The 26914-nt window shown below is 40.7% G+C and overlaps 2 protein-coding genes and 1 long non-coding RNA gene across 6 annotated transcripts; 2 read left to right on the forward strand and 1 right to left on the reverse strand.

Annotated features, from left to right (window-relative positions):
* Positions 1-11: 11 nt before the first annotated feature.
* On the reverse strand, positions 12-10809 carry bub1 (BUB1 mitotic checkpoint serine/threonine kinase). Its single transcript, XM_024291838.2, has 23 exons — positions 10575-10809; positions 10371-10430; positions 10015-10156; positions 9732-9928; positions 9571-9611; positions 9420-9490; positions 9295-9344; positions 8964-9148; positions 8585-8888; positions 6634-6674; positions 6448-6567; positions 6274-6378; positions 6112-6196; positions 5953-6031; positions 5718-5889; positions 5589-5643; positions 4782-5521; positions 4041-4141; positions 3773-3934; positions 2221-2378; positions 1965-2142; positions 468-574; positions 12-315 (listed from the first exon to the last, which is right to left on the reverse strand). The coding sequence occupies exons 1-23, from the start codon at positions 10595-10597 to the stop codon at positions 117-119; spliced, it is 3375 nt and encodes a 1124-aa protein (XP_024147606.1). The 5' UTR covers positions 10598-10809; the 3' UTR covers positions 12-116.
* Positions 10396-13754, forward strand: LOC118598140. Its single transcript, XR_004947242.1, has 3 exons — positions 10396-10527; positions 12542-12619; positions 12879-13754. It is a non-coding gene; the product is annotated as an uncharacterized LOC118598140 (long non-coding RNA).
* A 2157-nt stretch (positions 13755-15911) lies between these two features.
* LOC112158455 (synaptotagmin binding, cytoplasmic RNA interacting protein) lies at positions 15912-26318 on the forward strand. Of its 4 annotated transcripts, none has more exons than XM_036210482.1 (12): positions 15914-16149; positions 16729-16888; positions 18873-18991; positions 19079-19300; positions 19439-19615; positions 19699-19834; positions 19918-20123; positions 21322-21471; positions 21562-21683; positions 21765-22146; positions 23643-23736; positions 25586-26318. In XM_036210482.1, the coding sequence occupies exons 1-11, from the start codon at positions 16147-16149 to the stop codon at positions 23682-23684; spliced, it is 1719 nt and encodes a 572-aa protein (XP_036066375.1). In that variant the 5' UTR covers positions 15914-16146; the 3' UTR covers positions 23685-23736; positions 25586-26318. The 4 variants fall into 4 exon arrangements, with proteins under 4 accessions (XP_024147609.1, XP_036066375.1, XP_036066376.1 ...); XM_036210483.1 differs by having other exon boundaries at positions 23646-23736; XM_024291841.2 differs by lacking the exons at positions 23643-23736; positions 25586-26318 and having other exon boundaries at positions 15912-16149; positions 21765-22999.
* The last annotated feature ends 596 nt before the right edge of the window (positions 26319-26914 follow it).

Below are 26914 nucleotides of genomic sequence, written 5' to 3' on the forward strand. Positions count from 1 at the left end.
GTGGAGACGTCTCATTCCTCACTTCAAAAAAGCTTTCGTTTTATTTTTTACTCCTAAAAGTCGGTTAAAAAAATCAAGCTATATACAGGTGTACATACAGCTGGGTCAGAAACTCCTCATCTGTTGGAGGATCTGCGTCTCTCCAGCAGCTGGATCACCAGCTGGTTCTTCAGCGCCTGCAGCTTGTTGCCGTAGTTCTCCTGCAGGACGGCTGTCAGCTGGCGGCGGAGGCGTGTCAGGCTCGGCGGCGAGCGGTACCCCGGCACGTTGAGCAGCGTGTGGAAGAAGTCCAGCCACAAGTCGCTGTGAGGCTTCCTGTGGGAGAGGGAGAAGCTGGTGATCCTGCAGAGGAAACTCACTCAAATACCCTGGTTTTCAGATTAATAAATTAATCAAACGGGTTCAATTTGTATTTATTCAAAAACAATGAATATCAGGGACTTTTATGAGGAAAGTTTGATGTTTACCTCCGGAAAACGCCGTTAGTTTTCCAAACTCCATTTTCATTGGTGACCTCCATGTAGTTTCCAAACAGCATGCAGTGGACGGTCCCCGCTATCCCATAATAGTCAGTCTAAAGCAGAAGAAAACGTCTCAAGTAGGGAAAGGCAAAATAGCCAAAATATCTAATCTCAGATTTTTTCATTCCAAATTCGGTTTTTGATTTTAATCGACTTTTTTGTCCCTTCTTTTACTTTCTTCAACAAAAGTTACAAACAATATTTTTTAACAAAAACTATTTTATTTTCCCATCTATGGAAATTTGCTTGAATATGAAGTGCAACTAAATATAAATGTTTGTAGAACAATGCAGCAGGGCCCGTTTGAAGAAGCAGGTTCAACAAATTCAGAGTTGAAACCTGAACTCAGAGTTGACCGACTCAAAATTTGCAAACTCAGAATCAGGTGTGAGCGTCACGACCATACAAACCCTGATCAATGGAACAAAGACAGCACGATTCACCATGGCAACGGGAAACACCAATAGGGCGTCACACTTCACAGTGACATGCGACTGTGAGCAGATTTTCATCAAAAGATCAACACAGCTGAGAGAGGAAATATCTGCAGAGTTAATGCGAACGTCTACATTTGAATCATTTAAGTTCAGGATAAGAACTAAATAACGTCAGGAAGGTCATTCTGTCACTTGTTAAGTAAAGAATGGTTTTTGATCTGTCAATAGTTTAACCAGTAACCACATAAATGACTGTTTTTTGGGGGGTTTGGTTTGACCAACTTTCACAGGTTTAAGTTATCTCCGTTTCTGAAAGCAGAAACTCAGAGTTTTCCTTAAGTCGGGCTTCACAAAACCAAAGTTTCAACCAACCCTGCTTCTTGGGCGTTTTGTGAGCTTGCGCTAGCTTAAGCATCTATTAAGGAACAACAATAGTCATTCAGTAAAGCAACATTGGCAGCAACAGCCTTCAAAGTGATGCTGCTGTGGGGTTTGAAGTTAAAACCTCACTTGAAAAGGGCGGAGCATCCAAAAATGAAGGCTGATTTACTCAGACTGTCACTTGAGATTATTCTTCCAATCTTTATCATTTTTCTATTTGGTCAGTCAGCAGTAATTACCTAAAAACCTTAAAACACACATAATAATGGGAATAACTATAATTTTAAATTCTTCAATTAATTAACAAATTTTTCTCCCGCTTTTTGTTTGTTTTTCTGTTGGAATAAGCTTTTTCTCTCTCTGCCTCCCTGAAGAAGCTCCTCTACTCGCTTCCATGTCTGACTTTGACAGAGACGGGCTGACGCTACGCTGAACTACGGAAGCCTAAAGGAGCAGAGAGCTGGAGGAAAACATCTCAATTTTCCTAAATGTAAATCATCTGAAACCAAAAATTCAAATGTATCGATAATATCGATATATCGCCCAGCCCTAGTCTCAAGTCATTTTCTTCAGTAAAATCATTAAAGTCGCCTTTAACTATTGAGCTAACTGGTAGATCCATCACCTGGTAGCTCCACGGCTTCCCGCTCTGCATCTCCGTGCACTGAAACCCTGACGTCAAACACTTGGCGGTGAACGCCGTCCCTTCTGGGAAGAGCTCCATGTCGATGCTCTGCCCGAGGTCGATGAGGACGACGCCGTGGTCGCCGCTCTCCGGATCGAAGCACTTGTTCTCCAGGAAGCTGAGGGAGACAGGAGGTTTAAGAGACGCCGTCTTCGGAATGTTTAGAGGATTCAGACCCCCTCCTCCCGGTCAGCACCGTCCTCCCAGCATGAAGTTGTCGGGTTTGATGTCGGCGTGCAGCAGGTGGATGCGGTGCAGCTGCTCCACCATGTGCAGGATGCAGGCGGTGAAGTAGAGGACCAGAGGCTGCGGCATCACCTTCTCCCCCAGGCTTTTGTAGATGTTCACCGCGTTCTGAGGGTCAGAAACAACTTAGACCAGGAGTCTGTAACCTGCAGCTCCACATGTGGCTCTTTCATTTCTCCATTGTGGCTCCTTGACCAAACATAAAATAATTCATGGAGACTCCTGACCCAGCATGTCGACCGTCAGAGTCAGCAGATCCATAAGACCAAAACTACCTAGAGAAAACCAACAAAGACCAAAAACTAAGACTACCAAGGTCAAACCTCAAACTAAAATGACAAAACCCAGCAGGACAAAGAACAAAAAAATAAAAGAAGAAAAAAGCAACTTTTTAAATAAGGATAACTGAATTATCATTTATCTGATTTAGATGAGTTACATGTATAAACTGATGTCTGAGGTTCACATAGATGATAAACTATGAAGGTTTTTACATCCGTTGACCTGAAGACGTCTTGTTTGATCAACTCTACCTCCAGAATGAACAGATTTATATCGTAAGTTTGATCTTTTATGAGTCAAAAGCTCATATTATCTTATGCTGAACAACATTGGTTACTAGCTGCACTGAGATGATCCTGTTTGGAACAGAGCAGCTTTTATTTTGAAAATAATGTATTTGTGCTTCTGTCAAACGTTAAAAAAAAATCCCATTTTGAGAGATACTAGTTTATTTTTAGATTTTTGCTTTTGCTCATGCCAAAAAGAGACATAATTCATATTTAGTATAAAAAAAGGTCATGAACAAAAAAATCAAAGTTTCCTAAAGGCTAAAATAAGACTCTGCAGCTCCTTCTAGGTTTGATCAGTAGAAAACGAGCCCAAATGCCTCTTTTACTGGTAAAGGTTGCTGGTATAGACGCTTCGCTTTGTCTTCTGAAGCCTAAATAATTTAGCAAAGTCCAAACTATCCACAAACAAATGAGAACTCTATGGTTACATGATGTTAATCGAATTTACTTTGAGAAACTACAAAATGAAGAACGTCCTCTTTTAATTCTAATAGAAAAGCATTTTGACCTCAAGTCTGACAGGAAAAAAAGAATATTTTCTTAAACATAAATTTCATGGCTTAATATCAGTGAAGGCCTAGAAACCAGGGGATTGTGGGTAGAGCTGGGTATCAATGATAATTTACAGAAATGATTCAATTTGATTCACCAGAGCCTTGATTGGTTCGATTTAGATTTTTTTAGATTCTTTCAATTCACTCAATCCAATTCAATTTTGAGTTTACAGTTTACACATTTAAACACATTTGTTTAGAAATACAATAATAATCTACTATATGTTTTGAATATATTTATATTAATCTGATCAGGTTCACATACTGTAAATGTATCAGTGAAATAATAAGATTGTTAATATCATACAATGGATTCTTTAAAGGAGAAGTTCTAACAAAGATGTTCAGATCATTAACATTTTAAATGAACATTTACCAGAAGCGTGCCACAGCTGTAGAACTCCCCCAGCAGGACGCTGCCGTTCAGGAACAGGTGGGCGGAGCTGATGTTGCTGTAGAGCTGCCGCAGGCTGGGCTGCAGCCGGGCGTCCAGCTGAGTGTTGATGTAAAACTCCCAGGGATTGGCCGGCTTCTGAACCTGCGGTCAGAAACATGGACGCCAATCAATCGCTTTATGGATCCTGCAGCCGGGCGGTTAAGAAGAGAAGCTGCTCGGTTCTGAGGCCTCCGTGGTTCTGTCGCACCTTTAAGACAAACTTCTCGGAGGTGGTGAGGTCGGTCGCCTGGTAGACTGTGGCGAAGGCGCCCTCGCCGAGAACACAGTCGACTCGGAGGGACGTCTTCCCTGTTCGGAGACAAACACAGGAAATCACAAACGTGACTCTGACAACTTTTAACCAAAAAACTAAATAATTACATTTATAAATAAAGTTTAAAATACATTTTCTGATATTTAGTCTTCAAAACGAGACAAAGAGAACCTCGTATTTTACTCATCTTCCTAGAAAGAAAAAAAAATTAAATTTGAATTTGTCAGAGCGCCCTCTGCTGACCGAACCGCTGACTCACATCCACCAACGTTTAAATGAGTTTGGATGTTTTCTTCTTCATGTTGTTCATGTTGACATGTTCCCTCAGTAGACAGTATTAGCTTACTAATGAAGAACTTAGTAAACCGCTGGGTTTTAACCCACCAAACACAATAACGAGATGACATGGTTGTGTTATTCCCTTTTGAAGTGATGGAACAAATACATTGGAAAAGTATCAAACTAACAAAGCATTTACAGTATGGAAGCCAAGAACGGCCAGTCCTACTAAAAACTTCCCAATCATAATGAAAACACTACTGAGAAGGTTTTTTTAATTTAAAAAAATGGTCATGGAGGACTTTGAGTCATTTTTTTCATGACGGCATTTAAAATGATACTGTCTATCACTAGACACCGACGGTGTCCAGTTTTACCGTAATACTTTATACTCACCCATGCTGATGGTCACCTTGGGGCAGATGTTGGGCACGCTGCAGCTCCAGGTGAAGCAGCGCTGGTGGGACGTGAGCGGCGGGCTGAGGCTGGACAGCAGACGAGCGATCAGCTGATCGTCCCAGGGGTCGGGCACCACGTGCACGCCGACATCAGCACGCAGCTCTCGCTCTGGACTCTTCATGGGCTCGTCTGCCGCGCACACCAGCGACTGCTGCGGCGGGCTCATGGGCACGTCGGCACAGAGCGGCGGCAGCTCCGGACTCATGGGAACATCAGCGATTCTGGTGGGGGCGGCTGGGCGAGGGGGGCTGAGGAAAGCATCTAAATCTGGCTCTGTGGGGACTTCCGGGCTCCTGGTGCTGAACCGGCCCGGTTGGAGAGCGCACTCCGGACTCATAGGAACGCCACAGACCGGATTCAGATCCGAGCTGGAAGAGGCGTCCTCCAGGATCTTAAACGGTCTGGTTTTTGGTCTGACTGAACCCGAGCAGGCGGCTTTGGGAGGCTGCTCAGGACTGGTGTGCACCTCCCAGCCTCGCCCGCTCCTCCTGGAGGAGTCGGTGGGGGCCAGCGTCTGGTCTCTGAAGGACAGTGCGGCGGGGGGAGGCGGCTGCACCACGGTGATGGAGGTGAGGCCGGCGCTCACGATGGTGCCCTGTCTGGCACAGGAGGGGTCCAGCAGGCTGACGGCGCTCTCTGAAGCTTTGTCCTCGTCGGGACTCTGCTCTATGATGGGGCTGCAGGACCAGAGCACAATGCATCATGGGAACGCTTGGTCCCATCATTGAGAAACGGAGCACTTACCTGAGTCTTTTGGTTTGGCGCCTGATGGAGGCGTCGTCCTCATTGCAGATGTTCTCTGAAGAGCAACATGAAAACAGTGAGATGAAGAAGGAGTGGCTGGACGCCGAGGAGGCGGTCCCGAGCCGGTACCTTGCTCCTCCGAAAAGCTGCTGAGAGGTTTGTGCGTGAAGGGCGTGGAGACGCAGTGAGCCAACAGGGCAAAGTCGGAGGTGTTGTTGGGACAGGCGGCCAGCGAGTTGAGCGGGTTGAAGCGAGCGCCCCACACGGTGCTCTCGTCAGACATCAGGTACTGGGAGGTGTCCTGCTCACAGAGAGAGAGTTACGCTGCGTTTGAGGAGCAGAAACGAGAAGGGTTCCGCCGTACGTTGGGCTTGTCGGCCTTCGGTGCAGCGACTTCAGCCAAACGTCTGCCAGCTTTCCTGTTAGCAGACACTTCTGCAAGACTAAAACAGAGAAAAACGCTCCATTTGAATCCTTCTTACTGTTGTTCATCTTTATAAACTCTGGTGAACCGAATACATACTGGAAGTTTTCTTTGTCCTCCTCCTGATCCTGAAAGATGGTGAAAGGAGCGCCCTCTGGTGGTTTGGACCACAATGACCCGCCTCCTGGAAACCAGAACGTCATTTTTAAAAGAAGTTTAAGGTGAAACATTTCAGTTTATTATTCATCCGTGCACGTTTACCGCTCGCTCCGCCTTCGAGGTCCCTCTCGGTAACATTCAGGTGTGACGACTCACTGACCGATTCTTCTAAGAGAGTGGGGGCCTGAAACATGCCCATGATGACGCCTGAGAAACAAGACTTCAGTGAAACGGAGGAAGACGTTTGGGGGTTTCTGTAGCGGCGCGGGGGCTCACCCAGCGCCTCGCGGGTGTTGACGGTGGGTGACGGCAGTCCTCTGGAGGGCGTGGCCTGCACAAACCCCAGTGAAGTATTGGGAGTGGTGTGAGAGAGGTTAGCCACTCCTCCCTGCGACACTGAAACATAAAAAAACATCAGGAGACGTCCAGCGCGAGAACAAAAAAAACGGGCTGCAGTCTCACCATCAAGGTTCTCCTCAGACTTTGCTGGATGACCTCCGTCACTGAAGAACGATGAAGACGTTAAAGTTCACATTCTTTATTCTTTAGGGATGCAACGCTGAATGTTATAGAACACGAGTCTGCAACCTTTAACACTAAAAGAGCCGTTTGGGTCGATTCCTCACTGTCAACAACCCAGTAAGAGCCACACATCCTTTACAAAATAAGACACTAGTTTGTATTCATGTTATTGTTATTTTTAGGAGAATATAAATAAATATTTTACTTAAATAAAACAAACATTAAGAGAAAATAGACCCCCTCTCAAATATGAAAGTTTATAATTTTTAACAAAGATTCACAAGCTTCCTTTCAAAGTAAAAGACTTCCTGTGTCACATAGGATCATTTGGATGGAGCTAATCTAGTGTTAGGTAATGTAATGTCAGCAATGGAAAAAACAAAATGTAGCCTGGAATTCAAAAATCACTCTTTAAACACTGGAATTTGTCAAAAATGTTTTAGTTCTTGATTATCAAATCACTATGGCTACTGTGCTTTGGAGGCTCGCAGAGTGAGAAGTTATTTTTTTATCTAAAAGTATTTGTATTTTTCTTTAACCAGAGCCGCAGTGGAGGGTAGAAGAGCCAGACATGAATCAGGAGCTGCAGGTTGGAGACCCCTGTTTTAGAAGGAGCAGAGGTTGGTCAAAAACAGCTAAATATGGCAGAAATGATTTAAATAGAAACAAAAAATATAAGAGATATTCATGCAAAATGGTAAGAAGAAAAACAGAGGTAAACCTAGGTGGATGAGTAGTTCATTTTAGACCCTGAGGCTCATTTTTCAGCCTGTGATGTTTCTTCAAGTTAAGATATTGGCCCATCCCCAGTTCTGACATTCTCTCTTGGTGAAATGAAACAACGGATACTAATAAACACATATTCCTAGAGACATTCAGCCACCGGAGATTTCCAACTAGTTCCAATTTGTTTAAAAAAACCAAGTTACGTCCTGGACGTGAACGGCCTTCCACTGCCCTACTTTGTTTGCTCTTGTGCAGCTTCTTTGTTTTTTAATTTGAGGGGATCTCATGCTGCTATATTTCCTTTAGAATTTGTACGTTGTAGTAAAGTAATTTCATTATTTTATTCAGTAACTAAAGTAAAGTAATCTATAAAGTAACTTACTCTACTTATTTGTTTGTACACATTATCTTGAAGAAATAGCAGGAATCTGGAAAACTTCACCGGCACTGTTCAGTTTCAGGTATTTAACTCTGAGTCTCACTGGTGGAAGTTTGAGATAAATATCATTTTAGGTCAGTGAATAAAAAGAAATCGACTAGAAAATCATATCAGCAGTCACAAATTATAAAATGAATTATTAAAGCACTGGTGCAGATAAATGCAATAAATCTTGACAGTAAATAAAAATGTAGGCGGAGCTTTGAGGGGAAAGTTTTTTAACGATTTTTTGAAGGAAATACACATCCTAAGTTACATCTTCATCCTCATTTGCAGTCTTCCTCTTGAACAATCTTCCCTGCATTCGTCTGTTTTCAATGACTTATACTAATAAAAATGTATTTCTTTGCAGCGTGTTTCTACCATTGCATTAGGTTTTTTTTTTTAACTATCAATCACAAAAGTGTTCAGAAACCATTTGAATCATTTCTGTGTTTTTATTTTTGTCCCATTGCAAACTAACAAACTTCTAACTAGCACAGAAATACGCCAACTTGACTGTGATAAATCGAGCGTCTCCAGAGAACAAATCAAATGTATTCTTTAAGACTCTTTAAGGGCAGAGACGGACGTAAATCCCATCTTGTAACAATGATAATACTCTAAAATGATGAGATAAAGTGCAGTCTGGTTCACAGTTTTAGCTTTATCTTTATCCTTATTTTCAGCTTTTCAAATTCAAGACTTCTTAAGACCCCGCGGGATGACCTGAAGTCCTCGACTCACCAGTGTGTGGCGCTGTGCTCGCTGGCTCCACAGGTATGAGAGCAGCTGGGCTGGACAGGTGTGTCTGCATCTGCAGCACAGAGGGAGGATGGCAGGCCGCTCTGCTTCGAGCTGGTCTGCAGTGGAGCCACGGAGGTCTCTGCGACCCCATCTGGGCCGGTGGACCCCCATCCTGCATCTGGTAGAGGAGTGCTCCAGAAGAGCTGGTCGGTGAGGCCTCCACAGGCTTCCATATCTTCAACCTCCTCTAAGCACAGCTTCATCATCCGGATTCTCTCCTCCTGCTCCTTCAGCTGCCTCTCCACTTGAAGAAAACCGTTCAGCATCTTACCGACACACACAACAACCTGAAAGATTCATCTTTGTTTGGCCGACTCACTGAGTTTGTTCTCCTCCTCCCTCTTCTTCTCTTTGAGCTTCCAGAAGTATTTCTTGGCTCGGACCTCCTCGAAGCTCAGCTCAGAGCCGTCACAAACCAGCTCGTCTTTGATGTACTCCGACACAGTCTGAACGCCGGAGCTCTGGCTGGACGGGACGCTCCCGGAAGTCTCCGAACGGGACACTCTGTAGGACAATTCACTCTCAATGTGACTCGTTTGAACACTAAACAAAGTTTACTAAACACAAAGTACTGTTTTCAGATGATCACTTGGGGTTAAATCAGATCAAATTCTTCAAATCCATGACATGGAGCACAAAACCCAGCTTACATTATAGTCATTCTATGTGAAGGAGGGTTGAGTGGACAATCCGACGTCATCTACAGCACAGAAAGCAGAAAATCAAAGAGTTATTGTGAGAAAAGCATTTTCCAGTGATTATAACGGACACAAACCTTGTTTGGCTCTACGGGCTCTTTGTGAGAGGACATCTGATTGGTTCGATTCTGCAGAGGGTTTTGAATGCCTGTTTGCCAAAATCATTTAAAACCTCAGAGCGTGGCAAATAAAATACACCTTAAGCACTCTTTAGAAACGTTTTCTCACCTGTCGGTGGAGGCTGAGCTGCGGTTCTTGAATTGAACAGACTGCAAATAAGAAAAGTAAGTTAGAAAGGCTGTAACGCCATTAAACATCTTTTAAAGTAGATATTATACATAACAATAATCTCACAGTAAATCCGCTTTGTAAATATAAACAAATGATACCTGTATTCATGGTAAACCGAGCTGGCTGGCTGGGCTTGGTTCTCCAGAGCTTTCCGGTAGACGGCATCAGCCTGTTCATTCAGGCCTCTCTGTTCAAACTGCCGAGCCCAGGCAACGTAAAGCGCAGCAGTTCTGGTGCCGATGCCTTTACTGAAAATGTGACTGTAGAACGTGATGGGATCCCGATAATAACTCGCCTGTAACACAGTTAGAGGCATTAGCAGGAACAGATCATTTTTAGCAGCATCTCTTTTTTGTTTGTTTTTTGGGGGGTCAGACTTACACATTTGATGCAATAGTTGACGTATCTAATATCATTTGAATATTGCTTGTTGTTGAGAAATCTCTGGACCAGACTGTCAAACACCAAACACATCTCACTGCTGTCGCCTGCAGGCAGCCTTTGCTCCAGGAAGTCCACAAACCTTCAGACAAAATGATTTCAACAAAACTTGTTTGAAATATAACAGCAACTAGTAGTAAATAAAGTTAAAAATTCGGAAATCCAATAGCAAAATTCAGCAAGGAAATAGAGGGTACACAAATAAATGACAAAAGTGCATCAATATTAAGATTAGATCGATTTAATTATAAACATGTTATGAAACAAACGCTGAACACATTAGCACGAATACTCACTTAATCCATGGATCAAGAGGATCATCTCCCACGTAAGAACCCAATTTGCTCTCAAAAGACCTGCAAACGTAAGACAAGAAAACCAAAACGTGGATGAAAAAAAATGGGCCAAATCAAACAACTTTTAAAGATCGCAAATACTAAGCTAGCTAGCAAGGTAAAAGCTAACCAGAAGGAGCTGACAACGGTTAACGTTTGACTTACTGTAAATACGAGGCGATATCCATTATTTCCTTTAAACCGAAGCCTCTCTACGGTGCAGCAAACAGGGAACTTATCCGGTACTCTTTCCCACCATCGAATCGAACAAGTTATCGAACTATTTCCCCGAAACTATTGTTTAATGTGTTTTTTCTTTTCAACTCAAACCCTGCTTCGCCCAACAAAATTGAATTTGGCGCTTATAAGCCAGCGGGCCAAAAAGCTCGTCATCGCCTCCGTGTGGTGTGGAGGGGGAACGCAGGCGCGTCCAAATTAATAATAATAATAATACTTTTTAATGTTAATAATAATAATAATAATAATAATAATAATAATAATAATAATAATATATTTTTATTATTATTATTATTATTATTATTATTATTATTATTATTATTTAAAGCAAAATCCTTCAGGTCATATTAATTTCACACATATTATAAATGTATATTAGCAGATGATATAACCTATAATTGTAATATAATTTTAATCATTACAAATTAACATGAATCATAAAACGCTTGTTTTGTTTGATTCTGTTTGAGCTTTTGAACAATTAAAAAAGTTCAAAATACCGAATGAAAGTAAACAGCAGAAGACATGGCATGTGAGCATATTATTCCCTTCTTAATTCTATTATGTTCTAACCACTGTAGACTAAACGATATTGCCAATATTTCCACTGTATAAACTGAGAGATGATCTGGTGTTCTTTCAGTGGAATAATGTCCCAGTTGCGGTATCACAAATGAAAAATCTGTTTTTCCTTCTCCTGTTTCTTTTGAACCATCTGAGTAAATTTGCAAAAATGAACTATGAGCAGATTTTAGTCTATCTTCAGGGATTTTGTCCCAGTTACCCTTCCATTCTCTCATGTATACTAAAGTCAACCAGTACTTCTGGAAGCTTGACCGTATATATAGACCGTATATAAAAATTTTCCTACAGGATTCTTGTCATAAACTGACATCTCTCTAGCCCATCTTTGCAGTCTCCAGACACCATTTCTGTTCCGTACATGAAGTAAGTGCTCTTTTCACAGAATGAGCTTCATCCTTGCACCCTTGTATACTTGCCCAATAATTTAATGACAACTGTTTAAACCTGAGTTGTAATGGCAGTTCTCCCACTTGTTCTGCTACTGTTGGCGTGGATCTGATTGCCCCACAGCACACTCTCAAAGCCTGGTTTTGTATTATTCATATCTTTTTTAATAATGTCTTTGATGCTGAACCATAGACAGTGCATCTATATTCCATAACCGATCTTATCATTGCATTATATAATTGTTTCAATGCTTGGGTACTGGCTCCCCACTCACACCCTCTCAATCATCTCATTATGTTAATAATTCTTTTGCATCTCTCCTGAATATTATTAATATGCGCTTTCCATGTTAGTCTTGAATCAAAAATAATTCCAAGATATCGAAAACTATTTACCTGTTCTTACTCTGCACTATACAGCCTTAAATTATCCATCACACACTTTTTCCTTGTGAATACCATACTTTTCGTTTTTTCTACCGAAAACTTAAATCCCCAGTCATAGGACCAGTTTTCAACTATGTCTATCGCTTCTTGCATTTTCTTTCTTAGATGTTTAATATTTCTACCCCTTTTCCATAGAGCTCCATCATCTGCGAATAACGCTTTTCTAAGTTCAGTGCCCACATTCTGGAAAACATCATCTATCATAATGGAAAACCAAATTGGGCTGATAACACTTCCTTATGGGGCTCCATTATCCACAGTATATCCATTTGAGAGTGTGTTACCTATCCTCACTTGAATCTTTCTATTAAATAAAAAGTCCTTAATCCAATTAAACATTCTTCCTAGTACTTCTAACCTTTTTAGTTTAATTAATAATCCCTCCTTCCATACCATGTCATATGCTTTTTCTACGTCAAAAAATACTGCTATCAGACTTCCTTTATTAACTTGTGCTCTCCTAATTTCTGTATCTAGACAAACAACTGGATCCATTGTACTTCTGCCTTTCCTAAACCCACTCTGATGTTGAGAGAAGAGTGTTTTACTTTAAAGGTAATACACAAGTCTTTCTGTAACCATTCTTTCCATTATTTTTCCTATATGTGACGTGAGTTCAATTGGTCTATAGTTGCCTGGACAGCTTGAGTCTTTTCCTGGTTTGACTCTTATGATTATTGCCTCCTTCCAATTAGTTGGTAGCTTTCCCTGCTTCCATATTTCATTATATATACCCAATAATTTTAATTTCATTTGTTTCCCTACGTGTTTTAACATTATATAACACATGTTATCTTTCCCTCTTATTCTGAAGGTGCACTGATCTGAGCGGAGGTGTTCCCTACTGACGGAGGATGTCCTCAGAATGTGACACTGTAATTAATGCTTATCTGCTGAAATCCTTTCCAGTGAAAATGTGTTAACAAACGCATCACTGAGTGAAGGAATGTTTTAAATGAAACCAAAGCAAAATAACTAGAAACAGACATCGGAATTATTCCACTCGCTTAGTGGTCAAACACTTGGATTATAAAATATTTTCAGTCGGTTTGTGTTCTTAAGTGCCTAAATTTGAATCCCATGGATCAGTTTACACTCTCCCTGATTATAAAGTCATCACCAGCTTCTTATTTGCTTTTTTGCACAATCAGAAACTTCTTTGTATTCACTCTTTTGCTGTTATATATATATATATATATGAATTTCCTCATTCATAATTGTGTTGATTTAACACTGAGGGGCCAGCTGTTGGTTTTAAAGTGATGTCTTAAAGTCCATGGAGCAGCGCATCTTAAATTTAAATCCAGAAGTACTAAATATTGCCAAACACGCTGCAGTTTACCGACTATTCATTATTTTGGAAACACAATGTTGAAGTGTCTGCATGTGACACATTGTTTCTCCTGTTTCATATTCTCTTTCGAGCATGCTCTGCCTTACCGCATGTTTCCTCCATGTACTTTGCATCAAAATGTCTATTTTTACACAGTTTACTTTTGTGCCATCAAACCCCCCTTGCTTTAAAATGTAGTTTTAAGTTAAAAGTTTCTGTAGGAAAAGGTTCTTTTTCATTAATTCATCTTCTTCTTCCCTTTCGGGGTCGCGGGGTGCTGGAGCCTATCCCGGCTACTGATGGGCGAAGGCGGGGTACACCCTGGACAGGTCTCCAGTCTGTCTCAGGGCCTCAACCACACACATACACTCTCACATTCACACCTAGGGGCAATTTAGAGTCACCAATCAACCTATGAGGCATGTTTTTGGACGGTGGGAGGAAGCCGGAGTCCCCAGTGAAAACCCACGCATGCACGGGGAGAACATGCAAACTCCACACAGAAAGGTCCCAGCCGGGAGTCGAACCGGGGCCTTCTCGCTGTGAGGCAAGAGCGCTAACCACTGTACCACCGTGCAGCCTTATGTTGAAGCCAAACATTGTTTGTTTGTGTTTGCCTTACATACTTTGCTCTTCTTGATATTGTTGTACTTTATTATTGTACATTGAGATTTTTATTATGAATACTTCTGTAAGCTGCTGAAAACGTAATTTCCCCAAGGGTGCCATCCCAAAGGGATCAATAAAGCCAAGTCTAAGTCTATTTGTTTCACTAAAGATGCTGATTTTTCATGTTTGGTTTTTCCATTTGACAGGGATTATTAAAGCGTGTGAATGGATGTTTCAAAAAGTTGTTTTGTCATATTTACAATTGTGTATTTGCACAGGTGTACTGTAAAAAAAATTATTTGAGTTTAAAAACTTTGTTTATGCTCAGGGTTTACTTGATTACAAAAAACAAAATTAAAGGAAATTAGTCCTAAAGCTCCTCTAATAATTATTTAGTGTAGTAAATGTATTAAAACACCTGCAGACAATCTTAATCTAAAGGGACTAATGTACCATGTAGTATTTCGTATTGACAGTCGCAAGAGAAAGTTTCTGTACAAAATGGACACATGTGTTTTTTTAAACCTCAATCCAAATCACAGCGATGGAGAAAAACATTGCCTTCTTAAATCGCTCACATTTATGTTTTTATTGTCGTGTGTCCAATTTATTCATGAAACCATGTAATTCCGAAGGGTTCACATATTTTTTCCTAAAGCTCTATAAGAAGGCTTTATAGTTTAACAAGATATTTTATTTGTGGTGATAATTAAAGCACCAGTTGTACAACAGAAGGACCAATTCTCAATTTTAAGTAGTCGATAAATGTAAATTATATTCTTACTGAAGAGTCAGAGGCCTCAGAAAGGTGAAAATAAAAATGCTACAAAATAAAAGCTGATTGAAATGACTATCTAGCCAATAAATGCTAACTCTGAGAACAAAAGGAATTAACATTAACATTTGCATTACATTTGCTTTGATAAATCATCCCTGTTATTTGACAAGTAATTGTAAAATAAAATAAATAAATAAAATAAAATAGTTTTTTCGCTCAAGCATTCTTGTTGCTTTCAAAATAAATCCAGGGAATTTAAGTGGGAAAAAGACATGTAATACAGTTATCATTGTTGTATCTTGTGTTTATTTGCTTTAATTGATTAATTTGTTTAATTTTTGTAATTCTAATTTTGACTTTTTTTTAGCTTTTGTCACCTAAGGTTAAAACTTTTTTATTTAAATGTATTTTTAGTGTTCAAGTATAAATTGTGCGAAATTGGTAATTCCACCGGTGTCTATTTTTATGTACCCTTCCATTTATTATTTTCATCCTCTGTTGTTATTTTTCTTTCATTACTTGTAACATCAAATCAGCAAAAGCTTTCACAAATCAGAAACTATGCTTAATTTATTCTTTACTATTTAAAGCATAATTTAATCCAGGTTTGAGCTGTCTAAATCCTGTAGTTTTTGAACAGGACCTGTTCTTATGTGGTCATGGAAAAAAAAATGGGATAAAAATCCTAATATTTCACATTTTCACAAATCAATAAAAGCTTTCACAAATCAGAAACTATGCTTAATTTATTCTTTACTATTTAAAGCATAATTTAATCCAGGTTTGAGCTGTCTGAATCCTGTAGTTTTTGAACAGGACCTGTTCTTATGTGGTCATGGAAAAAAAATGGGATAAAAATCCTAATATTTCACATTTTCACAAATCAATAAAAGCTTTCACAAATCAGAAACTATGCTTAATTTATTCTTTACCATCTAAAGAATCATTTAATTCTGGTTTGAACTGTCTAGGTGGAGTAGTTTCTGGGGTAATGAGCTTGACATGACATATGCCGTGTGCAAAATCTGCAAAATGAAAATCAAATAAGTCAGGAACGCTTCAAATGCTCGCGCTCATGCCTCGCGCCATCATCCGGAGACTAAAGAAGCAGAGCAGCGACCGATTCAAGTTCCTGCATACAGAAAATGCAAGGCTTGAATGAAATCCAACGAGCCCGTGAAGACCAAATTGGTAAACCCCGTTTAAGCAAAGGGAAGAAGCTGGGCTCGCGACGTTACGTATTCGCCATTTTGAATCACCGTGTGCAAAGAAGCCCACCTAAGCTGCACCGGCGTTATCCGAATAAAATTTTAAATACCTCTAAAACGGCGGATCTGCTTCTTGCGCCAAGTTTAAATTTGCATGGTACGTAACAGCATTGCGCCTTGTTGCTTAACGCGCTTTTAGCGTTGCATGCATTAGACCAGTGTCCGTTCAGAACCGCAAGACCACTCGGCTTGTGGGGCTAGCCGGCATTTTGAGGAAAAATGGCGGGCCAAATTATTTACAGTTATTTTTAGGTGGTGGGATTTATTAATGCATAGTTAGCGCTGAGAGAATCCCACTTTGGGGCGAGTGTTCGTCTTAAATATACGTTTGAGTAACGTTACCTCGTGTACATTTTGTCCAGCATTGCCCGTTCATATAGCTGGGCCTGTTAGCTACATTAGTTAGCATTAGCAAAAACATGCTAACAAGCGTGAGTGGTCAGGGCTTTGCCTCATAGAGATGCTTTTAGGTAAAGTGACGCTTAAGATGCCCGTCCTTTAATGTGCACATAGTTAAATAAGATGCTTGTATTGTTGTGCTGATGTTTCCGTTCATGTATGGACATCAGGAATCCCACAGGTGACGTCGCCAAACGCTCAAACTGTCGCGCCAAACTGAAGTTACGGCAGTGGGAACGTCCGTGTTTGTTCTCCTAACCTTTGACTGTGTTCGCAGATGTCCGAAGACATGGCCACGGATCAGGTGAACGGGAACGGAACGGAGGAGCCGATGGACACCACGTTAACAGCGACTCGCTCCGAGCATTTCCAAGCTCTGCTGGAAGCTGGTTTAGCTCAGAAGGTGGCCGAGAAGCTCGATAACCTTTATGTAGCAGGTGAGTTTCTCGGTTTGTTTGAACTACAGGGAGGTCACCTGATGTTGCACCTTTTGTCAGGATTCAGCATGTTAATGGACACAGGTCTGGATCCTATCAGACAGGTAACACTCTGAACCAGAGGAAGGATGTTTGTTTGTACAAAGCAGTATTTAGTTTGGAGCCTCAGGTTATAATCTAGGATGGAACATTAGGGTCACCATTTCGGAAAAAACAAGAAATTATTATATAAAAATAATGGCATAAAAGTGTGAGATAAAAGTTATAAGTTTACAAGAATAAACTCGTAAAAATCTCAGAATTGCAACATATTAGAGCCATTCTGCTAGAAAACTTCAGAGTTGTACATTTAAAAGGGAAAAGTTGTAATTGTTAAATTACAGGGGAAAAGTTATATATTTACTACTTTAAAAGTCATAAGCCTAATTTTTACTTTTTTTCCTCATAAATTTAGACGTGTTAAAGCCGTAAATGTATTGCATTCAAAGCTGTAAATCTATGATTTAAAAAAATTTAAATTTAGGATTTAAAAAGTCATAAATTAATGAGAAAAAACACTAGAGTTGTCCTGTTTGTCGAGCTGTACTTCAAGATGAAAGTTGCAGAAAATCTTCTGAATCTTATGTAAAGAAGGAACTCACGTTTCTCTGCCATTCTGTCCTTAACATTCACATACACAGATGTCAATCTGTCACCTTATGTCACGTAACTGTCATGCACACACGGAGCATCGAAGGGGAATGAAAACAGTTACGTTAGAACATTGAAAGTTGGAGATTTTGATATGATTGGAGGTGGAAGTTGCGATGGCTTCTTTAACGGGAACTGCAGACATCCTGCAAGCCATTAATGAATACAAATATGTATGAACTGTAAATCAAGCAAGAGCTTCCAAACATTTATCAATAAACAATCCGATCGCCCGATCTAATCTAAAGCGCTTTGACCAAAATACGTTTCGTCGATCTGCTTCTTCACGTTTGCTCACTTCAACTTTAATCTTGTGAATTTACATGGAAAAAGTTGTAGGTTTACAACTTTGTCTAACTCCATCTTGGAGAATAAACCCAAAGAGGTATGAGGGAAAAATATTCTTGATTTTTACAAGAATACGTTTGCAAAATTGTGAGAAGAAAGTTGTAGTTTTACAAAGAAGAAGCCTCCATGCACATTAACCTCCACCAATGCAGCTATTTATAAGGCTATAAATCTCCCATAATGCATCTGGATCTTTGCAACTACACTGCAGACGATGTAGATGTCTTAATTTATAACGTGAAGTTATTTTTATTTAACAAAAATATGAACTTTTTTACTCACAGAATTAACTTATTTTCCTCATAATTTTAAGACTATTTGCATATTTTTTTTACTTTTATATATGTATTTTTTTTCATGGTGATTTCTTTTTGCTAGGCTGCAGGAATGAATCATCACGATTTTCTAAATAAATTAAAACAAAGTGTACAACTTTTTTTTTAGCTTTTAGGTAGTTTTGACTTTGCCCAGTGTTTCAATTTGATCTATTTTAGGCATTTTATTATGATTACTGTTTTTATTCTAATTCATTTTATGTAGCGCACTCTGGAACTTGAAATATGACCTCTAAATGAAGTTGAATTTTAGCGTGTATATTATAGTCAGATTCCTGTATCAGTAAAATGTTCAATTGCTTCATGCAGAGAATCAGGAGATGGGAGGTGCTGGTTTTGTTATGCTGGTCACAGCACAAAGACACTTCTGACTTGTCTCCATGTTTACCTGCTCTGTTTGAAAGTTAATATAAATTATATAAACCTGTAATATGGACATTTTTCTTTGGAAACTGGACCTCGTTAAAAAGCTAGTAAAATAGGATGTTTGTAGTGTGTTGGAAGCAGCCGAAAAGCTTAATGTGAAGTAAACAAAGTCATTCTGACATGCTGCCTTTGTGTTAGTGTGACTGTTTTCTAACTGAATATCTAACATAACGTGTTATTCTCAGGCCTGGTAGCACACAGTGACCTTGATGAGAGAGCTATTGAAGCTTTGAAAGAATTCAATGAAGAAGCTGCGCTGCAAGTGCTGGTCCAGTTTAAAGAGAGCGACCTGTCACATGTACAAGTACGTTTTCTAATTCAGGACGTTTGCAAAATGTCAAATGTTTTTTTTCTTTCTGTGTAATTAAAGAGGAAAATGTTTGTTTTTCAGAATAAAAGTGCCTTTCTTTGTGGGGTGATGAAGACTTACAGGCAACGAGAGAAACAAGGGACTAAAGTTTCTCGTACTTCCAAAGGACCAGACGAGGCTAAAATCAAAGAGCTCCTGGACAGAACCAAATACACACTTGATGTTACAACGGGTCAGCGAAAGTACGGCGGACCGCCGCCAGAGTCTGTGTACTCGGGTCCCCAGCCGACTGTAGGAACTGAGGTACAGCGGTTCATTCAAAGACTCAGAGTTTCACATGAATAAAACGAAGCAAATTTCTTTAAATCATGAGAGGTCTACAGCCCCTTTACACTGATTTAAACAGCACATCTGTATCTAATCCTCCTCTTCCTGTCGTAGATCTTTGTTGGGAAGATTCCCAGGGACTTGTTTGAAGATGAGCTGGTTCCTCTCTTTGAGAAAGCTGGATCTATCTGGGACCTCAGGCTCATGATGGACCCCCTGAGCAGCCTTAACAGGGGTTATGCTTTTGTTACCTTCTGTGCTAAAGAAGCAGCACAAGAGGCGGTCAAACTGGTGAGTTCAAACTCAGTGCTACATGTAGCCATGATTTTAACTAGTTTTATGGTCCTGAACGGTCCTCTAACGCTTCGTTACAGTGTAATAACTACGAGATCCGCCCTGGAAAACACATCGGAGCGTGTATATCCGTCGCCAACAACCGACTGTTCGTTGGCTCCATTCCCAAAAGTAAAACAAAGGAGCAGATTGTGGAAGAGTTTTCTAAAGTCACAGGTACACCTTAACTTTCTGTTGGTGCTTGAAGATCTTTCCTTAAATAAGTCTCGGGATTTTCTCTAAACCTTCTCTGTGTCCAGACGGCCTGAACGACGTCATTCTGTACCATCAGCCTGATGACAAGAAGAAGAACCGAGGCTTTTGCTTCCTGGAGTTTGAAGACCATAAAACCGCCGCTCAGGCGCGGCGCAGGCTGATGAGCGGGAAGGTCAAGGTCTGGGGCATCCTGGTGACGGTGGAGTGGGCCGACCCCATCGAGGATCCTGACCCAGAGGTCATGGCTAAGGTGAGCCTCACTCTTCAAGAACACGAGAAACCATGAAAAGTGATGGAAAGTCTCCTGGAAATGACTGCGATCCTGTAATTTTGCCATTGCTTGGATTGGATCTGCCAAACTTGTACTTTTGATAGTTCTGGTTCCTGATTCGTGCTCGAAGTGGTGCTTCAGAAATGTTTTTCCATGAGCATTAGTGTTACAGGGGAAAGGGAGCGCTCGTTGTTCCATAAGATGGTTTATTTAATCATTTCTCACAGACTGTCACAATCAATCATTTTAATAGTCGACTAATCACCCATAACTTTTTTCCGATTAATCGAGGGGTCTGCAGCTCTTAATACCTCCATTATGGCTCTCTGGCTGAAGAAAAATTAAAGTATTTTTTTTAATTAAGGGTTCTTAAATAAACATTGATTTAATTTGTTTTAGTTTAGTTTATGACCGAGGTGAATCTATAAGTTTCTACTGGATCGTTAACAAACCATGTTTCATGTTTATGCTCCAGTTAACAGCAGTAGGAAAAAGGATGACGGCTCACCAAAGTGAGTTTATTCACATTTAAAAGCTGATAGTCCTGAAAATTTTTTAAAATATCTTTTTTCAAAGGTTTTCCAAAAGTTTAGGAAATTCCAGCTTCCGGCTAGAGATTCTATCTGGCGCCATCTTGCATGTGGCCAGAGGCCCCTCAAGACAACGGCAGATGGGGCGTTAGAAAGTGCACGGCACACTTTTGAGATTTAAAAAAATAAATAAAATCTAACAACTAATCTAAGTGTTAAATTAGTCAAACCTTTTTATTTATACTTGATTATTTGTGGCAGCGCTGCATCTCTGTTTTCACACTCGTGGAGTAAATGTGTTTTTCACCGCTCAACGCCATGACGGCGGTCATTTCAGAGCGTGGTACGTCACCCTGATCTTTTGTTGTGAAATACAGACAAACTTTTGCTCACTTTGCATTTCGAATGAAGCTCCGCCCACCCCCAAAGCTACACCTATTCTTATGAGTCTTTCTACAATAACTGGAAATGATTGGCTGGAATTGGAACTGACAGCACCAGAAGTCAATCATCAATACTAAGATGGGAGAGTTTTGGTTCCCGTTCCTGTCCTCCCTTTGAGATGAAATGAGCAAAGATCTGATCCGTGACTGTTGAAGGCAGATGTGGTGGAAAAAGTGTCTGACGTTTCTCCATCTGTGCTCCAGGTGAAGGTTTTATTCGTGAGGAATCTGGCCAACAGCGTGACGGAGGAAATTCTTGAGAAGGCCTTCAGCGCGTTTGGAAAACTGGAGCGAGTGAAGAAGCTGAAAGACTACGCCTTCGTTCACTTTGAGGAGAGAGAAGGTGCAGTGAAGGTACACGCTTCCACTCCACATCTGCTTGTTTTGGAGTATTTTTGTTTTTTTATTAGAAAAGGACCTAAAACTGTTGAACTCTTTATTCAGGCTTTGGATGAAATGAACGGAAAAGAACTGGAGGGAGAGCCAATCGAAATCGTCTTTGCCAAACCGCCGGATCAGAAAAGGAAAGAGCGCAAAGCCCAGAGGCAGGCAGCCAAAACGCAAATGTACGACACAGAGGGTTACACCTGCACCTCAAAATAAAGTCGGTAAAGTTCTGATTTTCACCTTTTTTGTTTTTAAAACAGGTATGATGATTACTACTATTACCCTCCCACTCCCCACGCGCCCCCCACAAGAGGGCGGGGCCGAGGAGGCAACCGGGGTGGATACGGCTACCCCTCCGACTACTACAGCTACGAGGACTACTATGACTACTACGGCTACGATTACCACAACTACCGCGGCGGCTACGAAGACCCCTATTACGGCTACGAAGACTTCCAGTCCCCGAGCCGAGGGCGCGGCGGCGGCAGCAGGGGCGCCCGGGGCGGGACCTCACCGGCTCGAGGCCGTGGCAGCACCGGTGCGCCGAGGGGCAGGCCCGGCTTCCCGCCGCACGGAGGGCCCGGACCGAGCCGCGGAGGGCGGGGAGCGAGAGGAGGCGTGCAACCCAGAGGGCGAGGAGGGGTACGTGGTGCTCGGGGTGGCCGCGGTGGAAATGTAGGAGGAAAGCGCAAAGCTGATGGGTACAACCAGCCAGATTCCAAGCGTCGCCAGACCAATAATCAGAACTGGGGCTCTCAACCCATTGCTCAGCAGCCGCTCCAAGGTGGTGATCATGCTGGTAACTATTCTGGTTACAAATCTGACAACCAGGAGTTTTATCAGGATTCTTTTGGGCAACAGTGGAAGTAAAGCAGTAGAGCTTTCTTTCATAAAAGGAAAGAATTGATCATTTTTGCCTCTTTTTTGTTTTTATTTAGAGACTTGATCTGATTGGCCCTCGATTCCATTTTGTTGCCAGCTTTATTTTTGTGTTTTTGTTTTGTTTTTCTCTCAAAAATTCGTGACATCTGGCAGGATTTTCTTATGTACATATTTTATCAATTCGCTTGGACTCGATCGAGTCTCACCTGCTTCCGGCGAACTGCATTTTTCCCATTTGTTGGTTCTGTTTTTTTAATGGTGGTCGTAAAAAAAAAGAAAAAAAAATCAAACTTTTTCCAACATTTTTAGATGCGAAATGTGCTGAAGCTGTCTATTTGGCTATAGCTTATGTATGTTTTATAGAAATTCTGATTTTAATGTTTTAACTAGTTTAAAAAAAGAAAAAAGCTACCAAGCTTCTGTCTCCTAAACATGTATTTAATAAGAGTGAAATTACAATTTGTATTGTAAAAGTAATGCGTGTCTTGTTATTGAAAAGAAAAAAAAAAGGACAACCGTAGTCCTCATTTTTTGGCTTTACATTTTGGCTTGTATTCTTTGCTGTTTGTCTGCTTTAATAAACATACACGCACACGTGTACAAAAACTTCAAATTGTGTTGCAAATTCCTGTTTCGGCAAATTCTCTTTTCAAATTCTCTTCAAATTTAAGGCTCCGTGTGGAAGAAGGTGGACTGAAGGTTTGCCATTGTTGGCCATACGCTACAGTGTCACCTTGCATGCCATCCAATTCCAAGTCACCTACTTCTCTGTATGTGTAGTGACATACCTCATCCTTATGAGTTCCTCTCATGTCCAAAAACATCTCACCAATTGGTGTCCTAAATTCAGCGGCGTCAGGAGAGCGTCTGTCACTAGTGGGGGGGCGGGGCTTAAGCACAATTTAAGTGAAGCCTTTCCGAGTCCCAGAAGGATCTTTGCAGCGTGGAAATAAACCTGCATGCTTACCTCCAGGTTTGATGTCCAGCTTTGCATGCCTGTAGACTAACGCTTGACTCTCACCTTCGTCCTCCGCCATCTAAGCTTCTCCATGCTGCACCTTTTGAGTTTCCCGGTCGGAACCGGCTGGTTGGTCAGGCGCTGGCGTGCATGTCTGGTCTGCTTCTGTACACGCCGGAGCTCCTCCCTCCGCAGTCGTTTAGGGAACTCGGCCGGCGGCATATGAGTGTGTGGATGTTAACCTGATGCTGTTTTCTTTCCACTCTCTAATAATGACTTCCTTTTGTTACCTGGCTAGCAGGGAAGAGGGGTGGAGGCCGGCCCTGATGTGTTGCTCTGAAGACTGACGAGCACATGGCGTTGCACACTGCAGGCTGCCCGTGGAGGGAATGGTAAGGTCAACTGATACAGTGCTCCAACGGTGTTCCAGCCTTTTCTTAAAGGCCCACCCCGACCAAAACGGAGTTTTTCGCTTTTTTCTGAAAGAAAATATTTCTACATAAATATCTCCTGATTCTTAAAGTCTTAAAACCCGTGAATTTGGAAACAAGGCCTTAAAAAGTCATAAATTGTGCCATTTAAAACTTTATCCGTCTTAAGGTCTGAAGTTTGTTTTTGTTTTTTTTATTACGATTATGTAAGAAAAGTTTCACTGCACCAAAATGTGAGTAATAAGGTAATGAAGGTTTCTGTAGTCTAGTAATTGTAATATTACAGCATTATTAGCATATTAATTTACAGCATTCAAACTATAGTGATTCTTCTGCTCCTTTCTGTACGATTTTTCTTTTTTTTTTTTAAACTCAGTCACACTTTCAGTGATTTCAGTAATCCTGGTATCAAAACGTTCAACTCGTTCAGGACATTACTGCGTCTATTTTTGGTTTTCTTAAACTTTGTAGTTTTTGAAATATTGAGTCAAATATGCCCCAAAGGAAATGAATGAGTCTTCAAATGTCAACATTTTAAATAGATTAGCAAAAAGCCTTTAAATATATTCATGGGCTGTTTTCATCTTTTATAGTAATTTTCCAAAAAATTGGAGTTCACCTAATATTTGAGTAAAACGTTTTTGGATTTTTTTTTTTTTATATATCTACTGGAGGTTTGTTTTGTGGCTAATTTAGTGTTTGGCTTCTATTTTAGCAACAGGGTAATAATTTTGCCTAATTTAGTTTACTGAGAAAGTTTAGACCATTTTGGAGTTTAGCTAGTATTAAAGCAATGTGTTAGCTTTTGGCTAATTTAGCTTCTAGTGAGGTTTTTTATGCTTATTTGGAGTTTAGCTAATATGTTAGCAACAGATAATCATTTTTGGCTAATTTGTTCTCTACTAAGGTTTTCATAGGCTGTTTTGGAGTTAAGCTCATGTTTAAGCAACACACCAAATATGTTTGTAAAATTGGCATGTATTGGGGATTTTTAAGCAATTTTACTACAAATTTTTCAGAAATTTAGGTTACTTCAGCGCTCTTTCATGGTTCTTTAAAAACATTTTTTATATTTTGGCACATTTAACATTTCCCAAATAACTTTAGCATTTTCAGAAAATTCCTGCAGCAATTAAAGTAAATTGCGTTGCCATTTTCTCAAAAAGCTTCAGCATCTTTAGTGACTATTTTCAGCAAAAAGCATTCGCACAAGCGTTATCGCAGGTAATACAACTTTTATAGTTTAATTACTGAAATTTGAACCATAATTTTCATTTTGTAGTATTTTTTTATTCTTAAAAAGTCTTAAAAGACGTGAATTTGGGAGAAAAAAGGCCTTAAAAAGTCTTAAATTGTGCAGTTTAAAACTTTTTAAACGTTTTTAGACAGTTTTTTGTTTTTTTTTATTACAATAATGTAAGTAAAGTTTCACTGCTTCAATATGTGAGTAACGAGAGTTTCTGCATTCTAGTAATTGTAATTTAATTACTAAAATTTGAACTGTAATTCATTACTTCTTTACTGACGAGTAATTATTCTTCGTCCATAGGGCTGGGAATTAGAAATTGGTCTTAATTTTTCCTATGCAAGTCTTGAAGAAATGTGTAGGAACCCTGTTTATTCAAATGAATCGGACGAGTTAAGAATAGATGGTGACGGGTAAGGGGGCGGGGTTGCTCTGTGCTAACGGTCTAAGGAAACGACGCCCTAGAAAACTTGAAAAAGAGCTGAACCGATGGTCGGGGTGGGTCTTTAACGAGCTGCTGTGTTTACGGATGATCAGAGGAATGAAATGTGTATTTCTGTGAAGAATTTTAGCCCCGCCTCCTCTCGCCCGGATTCAAAATCAGCCACGTGATGAGCGGGAGTTCATGAATGACATCCTTCTGGAAAAAGCTTTGCACTTTTTTAAAGTTTGGAGTGGTTCTGTGGGACTGGAAGCCTTTTTTTTTTTGTTCTGATGTTCGCCACGATAATCGCTGATTATTCGAGATGGTGTTGAGGTGTGACCACCTGGTATTCAGAGCCTGGCATCCCAGCGAAGGGGTTCGTTAACTACCTCCGGCTCGGCCCGTTCTGGCCTCCCTTCCCTCTCGCTCCACTCCTGAATTGCACAAGCAAAAAAACAAAAGCACATCATGAACTTCAGTTCTCTGAAACATGACGAGCTGCAGCTTCTGTAGGCAACGTCTGCTGCTTCTCAAACCAGCCTTCCGGCCGCCACCGCCGGAAAGGGACGACTCCAGACATCTTCGGTCTTCCACGACAAACAAAACTGTCTTAACCTTTTTGGTTTTTTGTGTCCACGTCAAAATGTTTTTTGTTTTGGTGCTCATGAACGACCACGGACGTCCGGCCGAGCTGCCTTAGTTTGGTGCCTCATGTCGGGACTCGATGAAACTCCTCCCACAGGGATCTAAACGCGTCACAACCACCATTGTTCAGCTACCTGATTATGAAGTTGTCATGTACATTTCTGTTGTTTTTCATGCAAGTGTGTAAAACCAAATTTCTTTACCTTTAAAAGGGAAAGTTACCTTTTAGATTTTAGCATCAGTTATTCTGTAAGAACCTCTGATAGTTCACCGCCGAGCTTCCATCAGAGAGGAAACATGAATATTTATTTAAAAAATGCACTAAAAGTGCAGCTTTGATCAAATGAGCGTCGCTGCATCTCCGCTGTGCTCAGATCGCTGCACTTCTCCATCCACAGCAAACAGAGGAGCTCCAAACAAAAACTAATGTCTGCATTTGAATTATCGAGCACCGCACTTAGATCGGTGGTACTTTAGCCATCGAGTCTCGTGAGGAAACGGTTACGTTTCTCCACGCAGCACAGAGGACTTCTCTGGAGTTTGATGTCAGATTTGTCATGTTAGAATGATACTGTCGTTTTCCTGCCTCTGAACAGTCTGTAAACAGAATCTGTTGGATGTTTGAGACGCTTTAAAACACTCGAGTCTTCGTTACTGCATTGTAGAGTTTCTGCCTTTGTGACTTTTGCCATTTATCTCTGATTCTTGCTTCTTTCAGGTGAGAACACTTTGCAAATGATAATCAGCATTTTTACCTGTTTTAGAATGAGATTTGTTCTGTTCAGTCATTGGAGATCCAATGGTGAGGGTCAAGTCTTTGTATT

The sequence above is a fragment of the Oryzias melastigma genome, linkage group LG24, assembly GCF_002922805.2.
Source record: "Oryzias melastigma strain HK-1 linkage group LG24, ASM292280v2, whole genome shotgun sequence".
NCBI classification, from domain to species: Eukaryota; Metazoa; Chordata; class Actinopteri; order Beloniformes; family Adrianichthyidae; genus Oryzias; species Oryzias melastigma.